Here is an 18110-nt window from a genome sequence, read left to right as displayed (position 1 = left end):
ATGAAGAGTACTTCCAAGATGATGAAGACATATAAGAACAAAAATAAAAATAAAAATAAAAGATTTGAAAATAAAAATAAAAGATTTGAGACATTTTTTCATCAATGCAAGCCCTATAAGGATATTATCTTGCCCAAAGGCATAAAAGAAAAAGAAAAAACTAGAAAACAAAAGCAGCAAAAATTGTTTGTATAGAATGGGAAAATTGTTCAAAACGTCCCTCACATTTTGTTAAATACATTTTTTCATCTTTTACTTTTAAAATAGTAACTTTACATCCCTTATAAAATTAAATCGGTAAAATTTGGTTCCAACTTAAGTTTTCAACAACTTTTTACCTTAAACCTGTTACGTAACCCACATATAGTCATTTTTTTGGATAAAAAGGTCATATCCCATTTGTTGTTAAATAAATGGCTGGATCCATATTCATTTTTATCATTGAAAAATTTGAATTTGATCCGAATCATATTCATTTTTTAGCCAAAAAAGTAAAATTTCATCTAATCTATATTTATTTTTACTACTAAAAAAGTAAGATATGATTTTTTTGTACATAAAAAATGATTGTGTGTTGGTCATATGGTAATTTCAAACTAAAAAATGGTTTAAAATTTATAGTGGAATAATTTTTGCTAAATTAAACTTATAAGGGACATGAAATTAATATTTAAAAATAAAGAATGAAAAAATTTACTTAACGAAATGTAAGAGACATTTTAAACTATTTTCCTGTAGAATGGATGGATCGATTTATAGCTCATACATTTATTACCCTCCACATTTTTGCTTATCTTTTATTCTAAAATAAGATTAAAAAAATGTGTATTTTGCAAATCTTTATTTTTTTTTTCCGAACAAACCCACATACTATGTGTTATCCTAACCACTTCTGTACGGTGACTTGCTTTGAACTAAGCAAAAACCCAAGAGCTGCTGCTCCTTCCCTGACATCATCATTCTCGGTATCTCACCCAAGATTTTTTATTTTCTACTATATAATTTTAATTTTCTACTATTAATTCCCATTATTTCGAATACAAGTTTCAAAAAGGGCGCTTCTCTTTTCCCTGTTATTAATTTTTTCAGTGCAAAATAACCCTTTCTTGTTATTTTCTTTTGGATATTCAGCTAGAACAGCATGGGGAGCCAATCTGATTCAACTCCGAATTCTGTAGACGATAAAGCCCAAAACCCAGGTTTCTTTTTTTACTTAGTTTGTTAATTTTTTGTTTAATTTTTAGTTTTCTTGCTGTCTGCTTAGTTTTCTTGGAAAATTTAAGGTTAATGGGGTTATAAGGTATCGAAATTTGTCTGGTTTTTATGAGATTGAAGAGTTGATCTTAACTAAAACCCAGATTCTAGTTCTTAAATTTGTAGTCTTTAATCAGTTGTACATGATAGCAAACATTTTAGTTCTTATTAGTTTTGTTTTTTCAACAAACGATAATATCTTTATATATATTAACACTTGATAATACAAGATTAATTACGAAAGGGGGGCAACAGCCCCTTCATCTATTCTATTTGCTTCTATCAACCAACTTGGGAAGTCATTTACCCAATCTATGTCATTAACTAGCTTTGATGCAAAAAGTGCTAGCCTATGACTTGCTATATTAGATGTTCTAGGCACCCAAGATATTGTGCAGTAATCAAAATCTAGTGTTAGATCCTCCATGTCTTCCAAGATGGTTGCTAGAATCCCATCCTGCACATTGTTGCATCTGATGTAGTCTGTGGCCGTCTTGCAATCTGATAGGATAGCTATCTTCCTCCAGCCTGCTTCGCGTGCCATTTGGAGAGCTAATCTAATGGTTAATGTTTCCTCCATTAGACCTTCACCCTTCTTTCTTTCTACTACTCCCTTTGCTCTTATAATCTTGCCTGTCCAGTGCCTTGCAACTATTCCTTTTCCTGTTCTGATCATCCTTGCATTGAGTGCAGCATCTGTACTTTCGAGGCCTAGTTCTTATTAGTTAATCAGCAATAAATAGATAAATAAATAGAAAGGTGATCACTTTAAAGGCCTGTTTTGATCGTGCGTTATGTTGGTTTCAAGAACTTGGTATAGTGATAATTGGCTATGCATTGCCAGTCACACTTCTCTAGTAGGTTTTTTTTCCTCGTTGCCTTACTGATGTTATGAGCATAACTGGTTTTTACTATTTCAGCTTAGTTTTATGAAAGTAATAAAGAAAAAAAAGTCCAGTTTGAAAACGAATGGCCGAGAAATACTTTTAATTTAGGGAAAATAAGTGAAAATGGTGTGTTCACAGCTGTCTGTAGTTAAAGAAGGCAGAATTTGTGGTTGTTTATTGTTAAGGGCATCTCTATGGACTCCTGTACAAAATGAATTACTAAGTGTGCAGCAAAAAGTTTACGTTTTGCATAAAAGGTCAGTATGAACCTCCATCATGATGAATAGGCTAAACTTATGCCCTCTACAATTGGCACTCTAGGCTGTTTTTAAATTATATACAACTAGCCTTCTCATAAGTATCCCGAATTAAAGGATTGGTCACTGAAAATTTCTCAATTCAGATGGCTGGATGTAGAAAATGATTTAGCTTCCTCTGTTATATATTTGTTGGAAGGAAGATAATTGTGTACACTTTATCTTCTCAAGTTAGTTGACTTATGTGATTCATCCGAAACTGTGTATCTGTTTTAAGGGAAATAAGAATGTGTGAGATTGCATTGAAAAGTGCTATTTGCATGCACTGAACCTCTTTCCAAGTGTAAAGTTATGCTGTGATAAAGGGAAAAATACAGCAACTTAGGGTAAAATAAGTAGGATTGGTTGTTTGCTACTCTCTTTTGCTATCAGTTTTTGCAGTTTTGCCAATCTTGATTAAATACATTTCCTTAAGTTTTTTACTGAATGGCTGAATGCACTGATTGAACTAGAGAAACTATGAGTAAGGAAGGCATTTTGCTTCTTGGGCACTAGTTCTTCCTAAAATTACATGCTTGATTCCTCTAGTTACTCTTGTTAGTTTGAAGAGATGAGCATTAACTTAAATCAGTTTGGCCAATAGTTACAGGTTTCCCTTGTGTTTAGAATTCAATAGCTTACTCTAGAACTACGTTACTTGGATCGCCTGTGTAGAAAACTTAGTAGGATTCTAACATCGTTCTGAAAGTTGCCATTTCTATACCTATGAATATTTTTTGTTGCTTTAGCTGTATCCACATGGCTCATTTTAAAGAGATGAGTGACCTTTTTGGCCAAAAAAGAAAAGTTTGGTGAGCAACCAGTGCAATTTTGAAAAGTTTGGTAGCCTTTTTAACCATTTTCTCCTAACCAAAACACAGCAGTTACTTGATGGTGGAAAATCTTTCATGCAATACCCTTTTGCATCGTAGACTACTAGGGACGAACAAAATTTAGAATGTGCTCTTACTGAGTATAACATATTGGAGAGTACAATTTCTCTTCAGTTTGAGTTATGTAGATGCTTGATTCCTTTGTATACGTGATTCTAATTCTCTTTTTGTTCTAGCACCTAGCTTTCATAATTGGACTGTTGAATGAAGAAAAAGGATGCTTTTGTTTTCTTTATCCAAATACTCCATGTCTTTTTCTGATTGTATGGGAAAAAAAATGAAGTGACATATATGCCAGGCCTACTCAACAACAAAGAATAATATATGCATTTGACATGGCTTTCTGAGTTATGATATATGTCACCAGCCAGATGTAGATGGATAGAATCTACTTTGTTTTGCTTTTTCCCAAATCATTGCTGTATCAGAAATTAAACTTCTTTTCTTTTACAGCTTCACAGCCTTCAGAATCAACAGTTAACCAAGGTACAGTTGCCAAGGCTGATGTTCCTAATGAGAGAGCCACACCTTCTCCATTTGTGAATTCAGAACCAATTCGAGAGGAGCAAGTGCAAAATGCTGTGAAGTTTCTTTCACATCCAAAAGTTAGGGGATCTCCAGTTATGTATAGGAGATCATTTCTAGAGAGGAAGGGTCTTACAAAAGAGGAGATTGATGACGCATTTCGTCGTGTTCCGGTATGCCAATAGTTTTTTCTGAAATCTCCAAATTATTAAAATTCAGGCCATCTAAAATCTGTTTTAAAATTGGTTGACTGTTTTCTGTGCCTTCTTAAACATGAGAATTAATATGTTTTTGGGTATGTAATATACTAACGATCTTGATAGGATCCCACACCAAGTGCTACGGCATCACAGCCAGTTGTTGCAAATCAAGGTACGAAATGATACTTTTCGGCTGTGATCTTTGGATTTGACAGCCAAGTTTTTCTAGTTGACGTCATAATTGGTTCTCTGCTATGGTCATTCTCTTGGTAATAGATGGACAGTTGAATTCATCATCAGCTATTCAGCAGCAAGTTCCTACTCAAACTCTGCAACGGGCACAAGCTCCATCCACTGGCAGCATTTCAAGATTGGGACTTTATCAGTTTCACTGGTCTCATGTGCTTTATGCTATTGGCTTTCTAGCTGTTTCGGGAGCTGGAACAGCAGTACTTCTTAAGGTGTTCTTGAATACCTGATGAAGATCCTTTGAAAAAATGCTTCTGTTTAATTCAATTGTTTGTGGTCTAACAATATAGATATGCTAGCTTATATATGTGCTGACGTTCTGAATATTTTATTCAAAATACAACCTGTTTTTTGTCCAATGAATGCGCTATTGCTAATGTGATCTTACTTTTTGCTTGCGTATGCTTGTTCAGAAAACTATCATCCCACGGCTGAAGTCTTGGATACGCAAGGTTGTGTTGAAGGAAGAAGAAGGTGAACCTTTGGTAGAGAAAGGTAATGCAAAACCCAATTTGGCGGAAGAAGCTGCTGCTGCTGCAAAGGCGGCGGCGGCTGCTGCTGCTGATGTGGCTCGGGCAAGCCAAGAAATGTTGATGTCGAAAACTGAAGGTCTATATCTGTTATAGTTTGCCATCTTCTATGAAAATTCCCTTAGGAAATACAAGAACTTTTGGTTATGATTTGATGATGACACTGATTGATAATTATTTTCTTCAGAGAAAAGATACTTCTCGGAGCTTACAAACTTGTTGGATGTACAAATACGTGAAATGAAGACCATGAGTAATGCTGTGCAGAAATTGCAAGATAGTAAGTTTCCATTATGCCAGATATCTAAGATGTGTTTCCTTATACTTCTGGAGGGGATGGGTTTTTCTTTTTCTTCCGCTGCCTTGTGTTTCTAGTTCTCATGATATTGCAAAGCTTTTAGGGAGCAAATTATGCACTGATTTCTACTTTCCCCGTCTTCCTTTTGTAGTTTTGCATATTATAGTCACCTTGAGTGTGCAAGGCATAATGGGACTCAAATATTTCATTATTGGAGTTTCCTGCTTCTGAAAGATGTAATTGGACAACATTGGCAGACAGATTGTGACACAAAAATTAGTGACAAGTAGCTCAGTAGCTCATTGTTGACACCATCTTTAGTGCCCTTACGCTACTGGAAGCTTTTTCTGGAAGCCCTATTTGGACTTTTAACTGCAAGGCTTATAACTTTACTTGCCCTTTAAATGGTTTGCACAAGTTGCCTAGATGTCGTTATGCGTTTCTTCTTGGTATTGTAGGGCATAATCAGAGATAATAGGGGTTGGCAACGGCCGTTTGGTTTAGTTCTCTGTTTTCCTATCTCCTCAATTTATTTGGTTTCAATGTCTAGAGTGAAGTACTTTTATGTGTTTCACGTTTCTTCTGCAAGTATGGTGGAGTAAAACATGATGAAGAGCCTCCAATTTTTTAACCTTCCTTGCGTTTCTGCTAGCATATGAGCATTGTAGATCTTACATGTTTTCACTGATAGTTTCTCAATTTCTGGTTGTTTAATTTGTCTGCTTATTCTTTTTAAATTTTGTGTACAACAGCATCCTTTTATTATACACCTTTTTTTTTCTATGTTTGGCACCGAATTTGATAGTTGAATATAAAGGTTTTGTGTGTGTCTTTCTAGGAGATTAAAAGACTCAACCTATGCATCTGGTGCCAAATATAAGTTTTGTGATTCATAATTTCTTTGATCTACAGGAACTTGTTGATAACTTTAAGCATCATTGATGAATTACTTGAACACTCTCATATGCTTCCATATGGAAAATGTTTTCCAGACTGGAATGGCATTTAATTTTGTCAGTGTCTCCTTCCAATGCTTTTCCAACCATTGTGGCTTTTGTGGCTAAAATTGTTCTATGTGTTTGTAGAAGGAGAAAGCAGTATTCCTGGGAGAATAGCAACAAGAGAAGAAGATGACCATAGAGTTTCAGTCGTCAATTCGAGGGTAAGTTGATTAGTACGACTCATTTGAGAAGCTATATGGAGTTGATACCGTTGTTAATCTTGTTTTATGTTTTCGTAATCTTTTTAAAGTTTTTAACTTGAATTGCTTAATCATTTTGCATGGTCTTTCAGCAACCTTATTCTAATGGCAAGGTGGATAACAGAATAGATTCAGGTTGTCAGCTAGTTATCAAATTTCATGACTTGTTATGGTAATTATTACCTGTAAGTTCTCTAAGTATGTCCATCAATGTAATGGCTATTTATGTGCAGTTATATCTTCTTCACCACCTTCTTCCGTGGAACCGTCTGCTGCCCCTCATCCAAAATCATATATGGAGGTGACTTATCGCAGTTGCTTCATAATACTTGTCTGTGTTAATGTATTCGAGAGGGTGCTTCCTGTTCTCCTATGGCCCCATTTTTTTGAGAGCATGCTTTTTCAACAAAAGGCTTTGCATGCATAGCCCTTACAACTGTTGCTTTGCCATTGTGTGCAACTTTATTTGCATCAAAAGTGATGGCTTTATGAATTTTTTTTTATTTTTTATTTTATCCTGAATTGAAGCTTAAAAAGGAACAATTTGATAAATCTTGATGAGAGTTACCTGTAAATCTGAAGTTACTACCTATTTTAAACTATTGAGCCCTTGTTCCTTTCACTACATATTTAAAGCGCCATCTGATTGTATAAATGACAAATTCCCATTCCTCATTTTTTATTGCTCATCCTGCCTAAGACCAACAAAAGAGATCTAGATGAAAAAGATGAGGAGAAAGACACAGGAAAATGGAATTTTAAGGGGCAAACATGGTTTATTACATGGCTATTTAGAGTTGCTTATACAGAAGCATCTGAAAAACAGATATCGGTTTGTTTAGCATATATCCTTAATCAGGGTTGAGCAAGTCTTGCCATTCAGAAGAGCTACTTGAATTCATTAAAGTTTAAAGAAAAATGTACACATAATGATATTTCTTGACAGTTGCAGACTGGTGATCAATATATTAGTTCTGTGGTACCATGTTGATTTTCTTTCCACAAACAGGTTAACAGTTGCCAATATATGGTCAAATACATTATGATTGTTCAAACACGTGCCATGCTATCAAACTAATTTTTGGAACTATGTTTTGTTGCAGATCATGGCTATGGTTCAAAGAGGAGAGAGACCTTCCAACATCCGAGTACATACTCCTTATGAGATCATTTGTCTCAGTTTCCATCCATAGATGTCCATTAGTAGCATCCTTATTCTTTATGCATTTGCTTGTTTATTTCTTGTTTCAGGAGATCAATGATCAGCCGCCCAATCCCAATCAGCCAGTACCAAATCCTCGCTTAGTACCAAAGCCTAAGGTTTGGTTTCTAAGAATTCCTTTTGTGTTTAGTTGTTTTTTCCTTTTGCTAAACCCCTACCAATTTGTGAATTATGAATATTCACTGAAGTACAGCATGATGTTTAATGGGTTTGATTCCCAAAAATGAAGCAATAAATAAGAAAGCACTTGTCAAATATAAAAACATGCTAACTTTTTGCTCGTTCTCTGAGTATTAATTGTTTACAAATTGCATTTTTCTTTTAAGAATGATGTAACAGTGGGATGTGTTCCGAAGATTTGCATTAGCCTAAAACACTGATCAATTTTATTTCTGGTATCAGTTTGTTGTAAATTTTACATGAAAGGCACGATAATATATGCAACCTGTGTTCTTCACCATTAGAAATTCTGCAACTCATCACTAATTTGCACATTGGTCTTTTGATTAGCCTTGGGAGGTTGGTCAATCTCAGAGTAGCTCTGGCAGTGGTTTCCAATATCAAGAGAGCAGTAATGGCTTCACTTCTGGGTCCCAAACTATACAATTAAATGCAGACGGTTCAGTCCCTTGGTGGCAACAAAAGAATGCCAGAATTACAGAAATTGAAAGTGAAGATGAGCAGAACATCAGATCTTCAGTGCCCAGTGAAAAGCCAGTTCAGCGATCCTGGGTTCCACCCCAGCCGCCTCCTGTTGCAATGGCAGAAGCAGCTGCAGCTATCCGACAGCCCAAAAAACCATTGCTCCAGAAGGAACAGTTGACTGACGACCACTTACTAGGTCGTGCTTCAGAGGTAACTGATGAGTTGCAGAGAATTACAAAAATCTCTGAAGCTGGTGGTCTAGAGGCCAATGGTGGTAATCTAGCAAATAATGCCAGTGAGATACAGAAAGAAGAGGAGCAGGCCTACACTGAGACTTGAGTATCTTAAACGGGGGTTATCCATTCAATCCAGGTTGCTCAAACAGTTGCCCCTCAAAGCTTCTTGTATTGGAACCATGTTGTCATCTCATCAAGCAACTGATCATCATCATTCTTGTTCTGTACCCTTTACCAAAAATACTTACTGTATAAAAAGCTATATATGTTTAGACAGTTATGCGGGTCATCAAGATGAAATGATGTATGGAGCTTACTTATTGTGTCATCTCTACATGAAAGTAAGACCAATCTCTAGAGTTAGTTAGACCATATCTGCAGGTTGAAGTGGTACACTTGTATGCCTCATATTCGCCAAAGCTTTGGCAACCAAGAATAATAAGGTGTAAGTTATAAAAATGTTCCCCATGAAGCTTGAAATACGATATTTCCCTTTTTGTTCTTGAATTTTTTTTGTTGCTTGATGACTATATGTTTTCAGTTGTAAGCTCCTGTCCAGACTTGAATCTATTCTTATGGACATGAATTTTTCAACATGGTCACTAAGAGCTTAACTAATTCATTTTTTTTAAATCCAATTCCTCTGTTTATTTTGGGTCAGAATGTTATCGACCCTGCATAACTTGTCTTCTTACTGAATCAGATATTTAGATGCATTTAGTTTCGACTAGTCAGCAATTTCCGGGGACTTAACAAGGACTTCATTTCTCAAGGCTGCCAAGTAGGGATATGAACAATTTTCTTTTCCAAGGCTGTCATGGATGAAGGATGTGAGGTCTAGCCACCAGAAAAGTCCTATCGCCCACCACAACACTGCAAGCACCTTTGCCTTCTCTAACAAATTGATCAATGTATAATATATATATACCTAAGCACATGATTGCATATGAGCTTTCCACAGCGATTATCTAATTTGCTGATTGAGGGTGAGAATTGATTGTACACCATTTTCAAAAATATTACTGTACATTAAGGCTGCATTTCATTGTTATGTGAACATCCTAAGTTAGATACTTTTCCCTTCCTTTGACCCCTCCCTCTTGTCCTCGGCTTAAGAGACAGAGAAGAAAAATGCAGTTTTGGTATCCAAATTTTGATACATGAATGGTTTTAATTCCCAAATTTTGGGCAAAAACAAATCTAGTATCCAATTTTTCAAATATTGAGCACATTTTAGTACCCTTGACGGATTTTTTTCAAATTACTACCGAAACAAGTTACGTGATAGTCATATGTCCAACAACTATTATATAAAAAAAGGTCAAAAAAATGTAAAATTTTCTTCTGACATTGAGTGTTACGTAAAATATCCTTTTGACACTAAGTACTAAGTTTAAGGACTAATAATGTTATCAAATAAAATATCCTTTTGATGCTAAGTATTGAGTTTAAGAACTATTAATTTTATTAAAAGGAATTTTACATTTTTTTTTGGCAATTTTTTATTAATAGTTGCTAGATATGTGACTATCACGTGACTCTTTCAAGTAACAATTTGAAAAAAAAAACAGTCAGGAGTATTAAATATGCTCAAAAGTTGAAAGTTTGAGTATCAAATTTGTTTCCGTCCAAAGTTTGGGGACTAAAACTGTTCATCTGTCAAAATTTTTGAGTACCAAAACTGCATTCTTTTCTCGAAAACAAAGCAAACCAAACCAAACCAAACTTCAAACATCGGAATATTCCCAACCTAAATAGAATAGTTTGCAGCATCACCTTGTATTCTGATACCGACCGAAACCAAAAAACTTTCCAGGTGGCTTTTAGTAGTACCAGACACGATATAAAGGCACTAGAACAAGTTTTGCACATGCAATAAACCAAAAAAAAGTTAGAAATTTTGACACACTACCTATACAAACAGTTTAATCCAGGCATATTTCAAGAATGCAACCCTTAGCTTGGAAAGAGCAGATAATAAGACAACTTGAAAATTTAAAAATGTATAGTGGTTTCCTTTGGTAAATTATGAGTGATGGGCAAAAGCAACAGCTTTTCATTTCTACCCAGGAGGTCTTCTTCGCCAGAAAGGGACTGGAACAATTATCTGTCCATGGACAAGAATGCGACCCCCCCCCCCCCAAAACTTTTATAGGTTAAATTGAATGCTCGTGATTGAACAAGATTGCGACCCCCTCCCCCAACTTTTTATACGTGTAACAACTATTCGCATAAAACGATGTCCGAGATCCACATAATCACATTGTGCAAACGAATCGAGTTCAATCAAATAGTTCGCAAGTTTTTTCAATCAAAATTCTAGCTTGACCTCACGTTGGCTATATTCAAGTTTGAGTAGGTCAGGCTACCTGATAAGCTTAACTAAATTCACGTTGACTAAATTCGAGTTCGAGTTTGAGTAAGTCAATCTACTTGACAAACTTGAGACTTGAGCCTAATATGTAAAATTTGAAAGCTTGTTGAGCTTAATTCAGTTTAATCGAACTTCAAATATATAAGTTTTTCTTTAATTTTTTATTTATTAATATGAAATATCTATTTTGTCCGTTATTTAAAATTATATCAAATATAAATATACATTTTCCAAACTCGCTTAAATTTGATTAAACTCGTTTGTGCTCGAATTAAATTCAATTGGGCTCGAACAACACTCCTATCAAGTATTGGTATGTAGATATGCTATGTACCATAATTTTTCATTGTCCAATATCCTAATATTATCATTCACTTCTTGAATTGTTATAGTTTATCTCATGACCCTATAGAAGAACCGAATGACAATTGGCGCTTTTTGATGGACAATTTGTTGAATTGCTTTGTATACCATGAGCAATCCCAAGAGACAATTGCTTCTGCCCATCAATCAATTTATTAAACCTAAAGCATTTCTGGTGGACACTAAACAAATCTTTGTCCATGTAAAGTTGTCATCTTTTCTTTTAAAATAATTGGTATTGATGCGAACACCAATTTCGCTTTCAAGTCCGATCCAACATTTCCTGCATCATGACAAAAAAAGTCCTACCCTACATTTTCCTCGTGCATCATGCTGCCATTCTTGAATTTCGATCCATGGCGTCCTTAGTTAAAATGCTGCTCATTTTGAATATGACCCAAAGTGCAACAAGCCAACAACCAGTCAAACCTTTTCTCATCCCGTGACTTTGCCTTCTCATTGATTATATCATTTATTGAAGTAAGTGTTAATTTCTTTATTCTTCTTGGTAGGATTAATTTTACTTTGTAACCCTAATGTTTAGTGCTATTATTACTTGGCACCTTCAAACTTTTACTTTCTGACATGTTGCACTTTAAATTTATTAGAATGCTCCAAATCAGACCAAAGGCTCTCTTTTTTCCCCCTAAGCAAGGTAAGGGTGAAAACAACTCTCCAATAGTGAGAGCTTCTCTCTCTAGGAATGAGAGCTCCTCCCCTCGTTGTAGGAGGGTAAACCTGAAAACTCCCGCCAAATAACTAAAATCAAATTTTCGAATCCCAAAACACAACCTCCAATCTTTCAGTAGGTGAGAATGATCGAGCAAAGATCTCCAAAAGATTGTTACTTAGTCACCAGTACCTATTGAAAAAAGTGCCGTTTGTTCACATTATCAGATTCGGTTACAGACGGTGTTTCTCTTCTACCAAGACCAGTTTTTCTTTTCATGCAGCTGGAAACACAAGTAATGAACCATGAGCAGGAGGCAGAATCCATGTGCACATTGTTCAGAACTTGAATTTCCTCTTTCTGTGTAGAGGGGGGAGGGGGTTTCTTCTCTTTTCTCTGTTTTTCTTTGTTCTCTGTTTTTCTGTTTGTTGTCAAGTTTCGTTTTTTTTCTTTTTCTTTTCTTTTTTTCTCTTAGATTGTCGGCTCTGTTTTCTTCTAATCTTTGGAAAAAAAGGTTTCCTCTTTCTGGTTTGTTTCAGGGGGTTTCTGCTTCCTCAACTGGTGGTGCAGGAGCTCTTAGATTCGAGAGATAGTACGGGGAACATCGTGAGCTGCCCATAAGAAGATGGAGGAAGTCCTTGTTAGTGCACTGAAAAGGTTTGATCTGTCGGAAACTGAGGTGGAAGGAATAGATCTGGAGGATGAGGACGTGGAGTTAAGCATACAGGACTGTAGGGGAAGCCTAGTGGGGAGAATAATGGGAGACAAGATTGCTAATTTTACAGGAGTCAAAAACTTCACAAATCATGTCTGGGGGTATCCCAGAAACCTAAGAGTTACGGAAATAGGACCCAATGTCTTCCAGTTTCAGTTCGAGAAGGAAGCTGAAAGAGAAAGAGTGCTAAGAGGAGGACCATGGATCCTGGATAATCAGGTGTTAGTGATTAGAGAATGGAATGCAGGTTTTGAAAAGAAAATTGAGTGCTTCAGATTTTCACCCTTATGGATTCAGATATGGAATCTGCCAACCCACTGGATGAGCAGTGCAGCGGGAGTAAAGATCGGAAGGGTGTTTAGAAATGTAAAGGAAGTCATTATACCTCCTGGAGGGGGAAAAGAGGGAAGGCACATGAAGATACTGGCAGAGGTAGACCTATTACGACCTCTTATTAGAGGTACCACTGTTAAGCTTAATGGGGAAGTTGTTTGGGTAGAATTTAAGTATGAAAGATGTCCGGATTTCTGCTATAAATGTGGGATAATTGGACTTGGAGATAAGGCGTGTAAACTGGAGATGAACTTGAAGCAGACGCACAGAGAGGCTCAGTTTGGTCCATGGATGAGAGCAGGAAACATTATGCTATCTCCAATTAGGGAGGGCCCTGGGAAGGAGATGGTGGTGAAAAACCATACCATAGGACAAGGGGAGGATAGAGTTCAAACAGTTAGGACAATGGGAGGTTTAGACACAGGAAAGCAGATTGAAAAGAGAGGAATAACAGAAAGGGGAGGGAAAGGGGTTGGGGAAGAGAAAGAGGGAAAGATAGGGAAGGTAAGGGACAAAGGGGAGGAAATTGGGGAAGGAATTGTTAGAGGGGAAAGGGAGGGGGGGATTTTGAAGGTGTCGCAGAAAGAAAAATTACAAAGGGTAGGAGGGAACGAGTTAACAAATAAGAATATGGATGAGGAGAATATAACTAGTGTGATGGAGAATAAAATGGAGATGGATGGGCAGGATGTGGAGGCGGGATCAGGAAACACATCTTCACCTGCACATATGGACATTACAACTGAGAGCATGGAAGGGGAAAACCAAGGAAAGCTGGTACTAATGACTAAGCAAGGAAAGGAAGAAAAAAGGAAACAACAAAGAGGATTTCACAGATCAAAAAGATCACCACTAAGGGAAATGAAGACAAACATCCAGGTGGTGGCAAAAGGAGGGAAAAGGAAAATGTGTGGAACACGAGAGGTTGGGGTGCCAATGGAGGAGGATGACTGGGAGGAACCATTACAAAAACTGCTCAAGAAGGAGGTCCAAAAGCTCAAAGAGCAAGGGGAATTGGAGGCTATCCCTGGAATGCCTCCACTATGCAAATGAAGACATTGGTGTGGAATTGTCGAGGTGTGGGAGGACCCTTGACAATTCCCCAACTAAAGGAGATGATATATCTCCACTTTCCAAGTATTGTGTTCCTGAGTGAAACAAAAAACAAGAAAACTGTGATGGAAAAAGTGAAGAGGCAACTGAAATTCGATCAATGTTATGTGGTAGAACCGGTAGGCAAGGCAGGAGGTCTAACTCTATTCTGGAAGGAGGAGGTGCAGGTGGAAAGTATTACTGATGGTAACTTCTTCATAGAGGTAAAAATAAAGGACCTGGAGGCAAAGTGTGAATGGTGGTTAGTGGGAGTGTATGCTAGTACTGATGAAAACATTAGAAAAGAGCAATGGAGAAAGATAGAGGAAAAAAAGAAAGATTGGGGGGATCTCTGGATCTTAGTGGGGGACTTTAATGATATAAGATCAGGGGAAGAAAAATGGGGGGGGAGAGTGAGAGCCGAGGGTAGTTACAGAGAGTTTAATAGGTTTATCAAGGAAAATGATTTGGTGGATATAGCTTTTGAAGGAAAACCATGGACATGGTGTAATCATTGGGAAGGGGAGGGAGAGGTGAGGGAGAGACTGGATAGATGTTTAGGTTCTGTGAACTGGTTCCAACTTTTTGCAAAGGCAGTTTGCATTCACCAAGAAACCGAAGCCTCAGATCACAACTTTCTGATCCTGGACACTATTCCCAATCAGAGAAAAACAAAAAGAAGGTTTTACTTTGACCAAAGGTGGGCAAGAAATGGGGAAAGCAAAGGTATTATAGAGGCTGCATGGGGAAAGGAACAGAAGGGATCAAGAATGTTTAAAGTGATGAGGAAAATTAAAGAATGTCGAATGGCACTGTTGATATGGAACAGAAAGCTGAGGATGAACTCTGGGATGAAAATGGAACAGATTAAAAAGAAAATGCAGGAATTAAAAGTGTCAGATGGAGATGGGATACGAGGGCAGCTAGTGGATATGAAACTTCAACTCAGCAAAGCGTACAAAGAGGAGGAACTTTACTGGAGTCAGAAAGCAAGATGCAGGTGGCTGCAGGAAGGGGATAAAAACACTGCTTATTTCCATGCAAGTGTGATGGCCACAAGGAAAAGGAACAAAATCACAGCTTTACAGAGGAGCAATGGGGAATGGTGTGAAACTGAACAAGAAGTGACAAACGAAATTTGCAGCTATTACCAACAGCTGCTCACAACAGCAAATCCTGAACAGGAGCAAGATGTAACTCAAGGTGTTCCAAATACTATCTCAAGACAGATGAATGAGCAACTGATACAACCAGTAAAGGAAGAGGAAATCAAAAAAGCACTCTTTTCTATGCATCCTAATAAATCTCCTGGTACTGATGGTATGTCTCCGTTGTTCTTTCAAAATTATTGGAATATTGTTTGCATAGATGTGGTTAATGCAGTAACTAGTTTTTTCCATACGGGAAATATGCTGAGGGCGGCTAATGAAACTCTTATCACCCTGATTCCTAAGGTTGATAATCCTTTAAATTTGACTCAGTATAGGCCTATCAGCTTGTGTAATACCTTGTATAAAATCATTTCCAAAGTGCTGGCTAATAGGCTAAAGATTGTGCTAAACAAGTGTATCAGTGAGTCTCAATCTGCTTTTGTTCCTGGTAGGCAGATTATGGATAATGTCTTTATTGCTCAAGAAGTCATGCATTTTCTCAAAAACAAAAAAAGGGAGAGTAGGCTATATGGCTCTAAAGTTAGATATGTCTAAGGCTTACGATATGGTGGAGTGGAAATTTGTAGGGAGAATGATGATGCGCATGGGCTTCTGTCCTATTTTTGTTCGATGGATTATGGCTTGTGTATCCTCTGTGTCCTATTCTTTTAACCTGAATGGAGAAAGGGTGGGATATATCACAGCCAGCAGGGGGCTGAGACAAGGGGACCCCCTTTCTCCGTATCTCTTTCTAATTTGTGCAGAGGGACTTTCTTATATGATCAACAGGGAGATGAACCAAGGAAACATCACAGGAGTCAAAGTATGCAAAAATGGGCCCCAAATATCGCACCTATTTTTTGCGGATGATTCGGTAATTTGCTGCAAAGCAACAGTTCAAGAGGCAAAGCAAATAAAGGAGATCTTACAGGCTTACTCAAAGGCGTCGGGGCAAGTGATCAATTGTGACAAATCAGCTGTGTACTTCAGCAGGAACACTACTAGACAGGCCAGAGTAGAGGTGTGTCAAGAGCTAGGGGACATGAGGGAAGCAAGCAGTGGTAGATACCTGGGTCTGCCTATGGCAATAGGAAGGTCAAAGAACCAAGTTTTCGGGTACATCAAGAGCTCAATCATGAAAAAATTAAAAGGGTGGAAAAACAAAATGTTGAGTCCAGCTGGAAAAGAAGTCCTGATAAAGTCTGTGATTCAAGCTATGCCAAATTATGCCATGGCTTGCTTCAAGCTGCCGAAAGGATTGTGCAAGGATATATGCAAGTGCATAGCGAATTTCTGGTGGGGAAGTGGTCAACAAGACAGAAAAATGCATTGGTTAAGTTGGAAAAAATTATCAGAAGTTAAAGGAAAGGGGGGTTTGGGTTTTAGAGACCTGGAAGCTTTTAATGAAGCCTTACTTGCCAAGCAGCTTTGGAGAATACTTACTTCCCCAAATCTGCTAATGAGTAAAGTGCTCAGAGAAAAATATTTAAAAGACCCAAATGCGCTGGATAAAAACCCTCCACAATCAGCATCATGGTCATGGAAAAGTGTTCATAGCGCAGGGAGATTGATCCAGAGAGGCATGTGGAAACGGATAGGAGATGGAAGTCAAGTGAACATTTGGAAGGACAGGTGGATAATAGGAACAAGAACAGGTACAGTAACAACAAGTCGTGCTCCAAACTGCCAGATTCAGACAGTGAACCAGCTAATAAAAAATGGAAGATGGAATGCAGAAATTATAAAGCAAATCCTCAATCCAGAGGATAGTATGAAGATCATCAGTATGCCACTCAGCTGTTTTAGAAGAAAAGACAGGCTATTCTGGAGCTTCTCCAAATCTGGGCAGTACACTGTGAAAACAGGATACGCAAATGTCGTGCAAGAAAGGAGCAATGAAATGAGAAGAGACAGGATAGGAGAAGAAACAAGTTGGGAAATCAGAAAGCATAGCTTTTGGAAACGCTTCTGGAAACTGAACTTGAAACATAAGCTGAAGCTTTTCATCTGGAGGAGTTTGCAAAACAGCTTAGCCACCAAGGAGACAATCTATAACAGAACAGGCAAAGGTGACAGGATATGTAGTGGGTGTGGGGAGGATGTAGAAACTATGGAGCATATGTTTTTCAAATGCCCGATAGCTCAAACAGTGTGGAAGATAGCACCAGTGAGATGGGATGGGTTGCAAGACCTTCAAAATAACCTGTGGAGATGGTGGGAGGCAGTCTCACAAACTGAGAAAATGGAAAAAGGAAAGGAAAGAATCTGCTTAACAGCAAACATACTGTGGCAAATATGGAAGTCACGGAACAAGGCCCAATTTGAAAATGAAAAAGGAGAAGCAAGGAAAATAATTGGGAAGGCACAACAGGAGTGGACTGAATATGAGGAGGTGATAGGAAGAGAAAGGAAGGATAGGGAGGGAGGAATAGGGTCAGATCAGCAGAGAAGGGTTAGGGAGTCACCAAAAGAAGGTATCATAAGAATTCACACGGACGCGGCTATAAGTGCAAAGCTGATCAGAACAGGAAAGGGGATAATAGCTAGGCACTGGACAGGAGAGATATTGAGGGCAAGAGGAGTAATGGAGATGAAAATAGGAGTGGCACTAATGGAAGAAGCCTTAACCATTAGAATGGCACTCCAGATGGCAAGGCGAGCAGGATGGGGAAAGATAGAAGTAATGTCAGATTGTAAAACAGCAGTCGACATGATCACAAGCAACAATGTACAGGATGGTCTTATAGCAACCATCTTGGAAGACATTGAGGATCTAATCAAAGGTTTTGATTTTTGCACAGTCCTTTGGGTACCTAGATCAGCTAATGTAGGAAGTCATAGGCTAGCACAATTTGCAACAAAGCTAGTTAATGACATTGACTGGGAAAACAACTTCCCAATGTGGCTTATAGAAGCAGCCAACAAAGATTGGAGGGCTGAGGCCACCTTTTGTAATTAAGTTCTTGTAGTATCAAG

The 18110-nt window shown here is 37.6% G+C and overlaps 2 protein-coding genes across 2 annotated transcripts; both read left to right on the top strand.

Moving 5' to 3' along the window:
• The first annotated feature begins 835 nt into the window (after nt 1–835).
• Nucleotides 836–8943, top strand: LOC113742523 (peroxisomal membrane protein PEX14). Its single transcript, XM_027270354.2, has 13 exons — nt 836–965; nt 1132–1199; nt 3784–4028; nt 4179–4227; nt 4332–4516; nt 4718–4913; nt 5022–5114; nt 6218–6294; nt 6426–6468; nt 6567–6634; nt 7437–7481; nt 7585–7653; nt 8066–8943. The coding sequence occupies exons 2-13, from the start codon at nt 1142–1144 to the stop codon at nt 8537–8539; spliced, it is 1602 nt and encodes a 533-aa protein (XP_027126155.2). The 5' UTR covers nt 836–965; nt 1132–1141; the 3' UTR covers nt 8540–8943.
• Nucleotides 8944–15699: 6756 nt separating this feature from the next.
• On the top strand, nt 15700–18093 carry LOC140005474 (uncharacterized). Its single transcript, XM_072046472.1, has one exon. It carries the CDS (start codon nt 15700–15702, stop codon nt 18091–18093), a length of 2394 nt encoding a protein of 797 aa, XP_071902573.1.
• The last annotated feature ends 17 nt before the right edge of the window (nt 18094–18110 follow it).

The sequence above is a fragment of the Coffea arabica genome, chromosome 4e (genome assembly GCF_036785885.1).
Source record: "Coffea arabica cultivar ET-39 chromosome 4e, Coffea Arabica ET-39 HiFi, whole genome shotgun sequence".
Classification (NCBI taxonomy): domain Eukaryota; kingdom Viridiplantae; phylum Streptophyta; class Magnoliopsida; order Gentianales; family Rubiaceae; genus Coffea; species Coffea arabica.
Note: the sequence above shows the minus strand (reverse complement) of the source record. Positions and strands in the feature narration are given on the sequence as shown.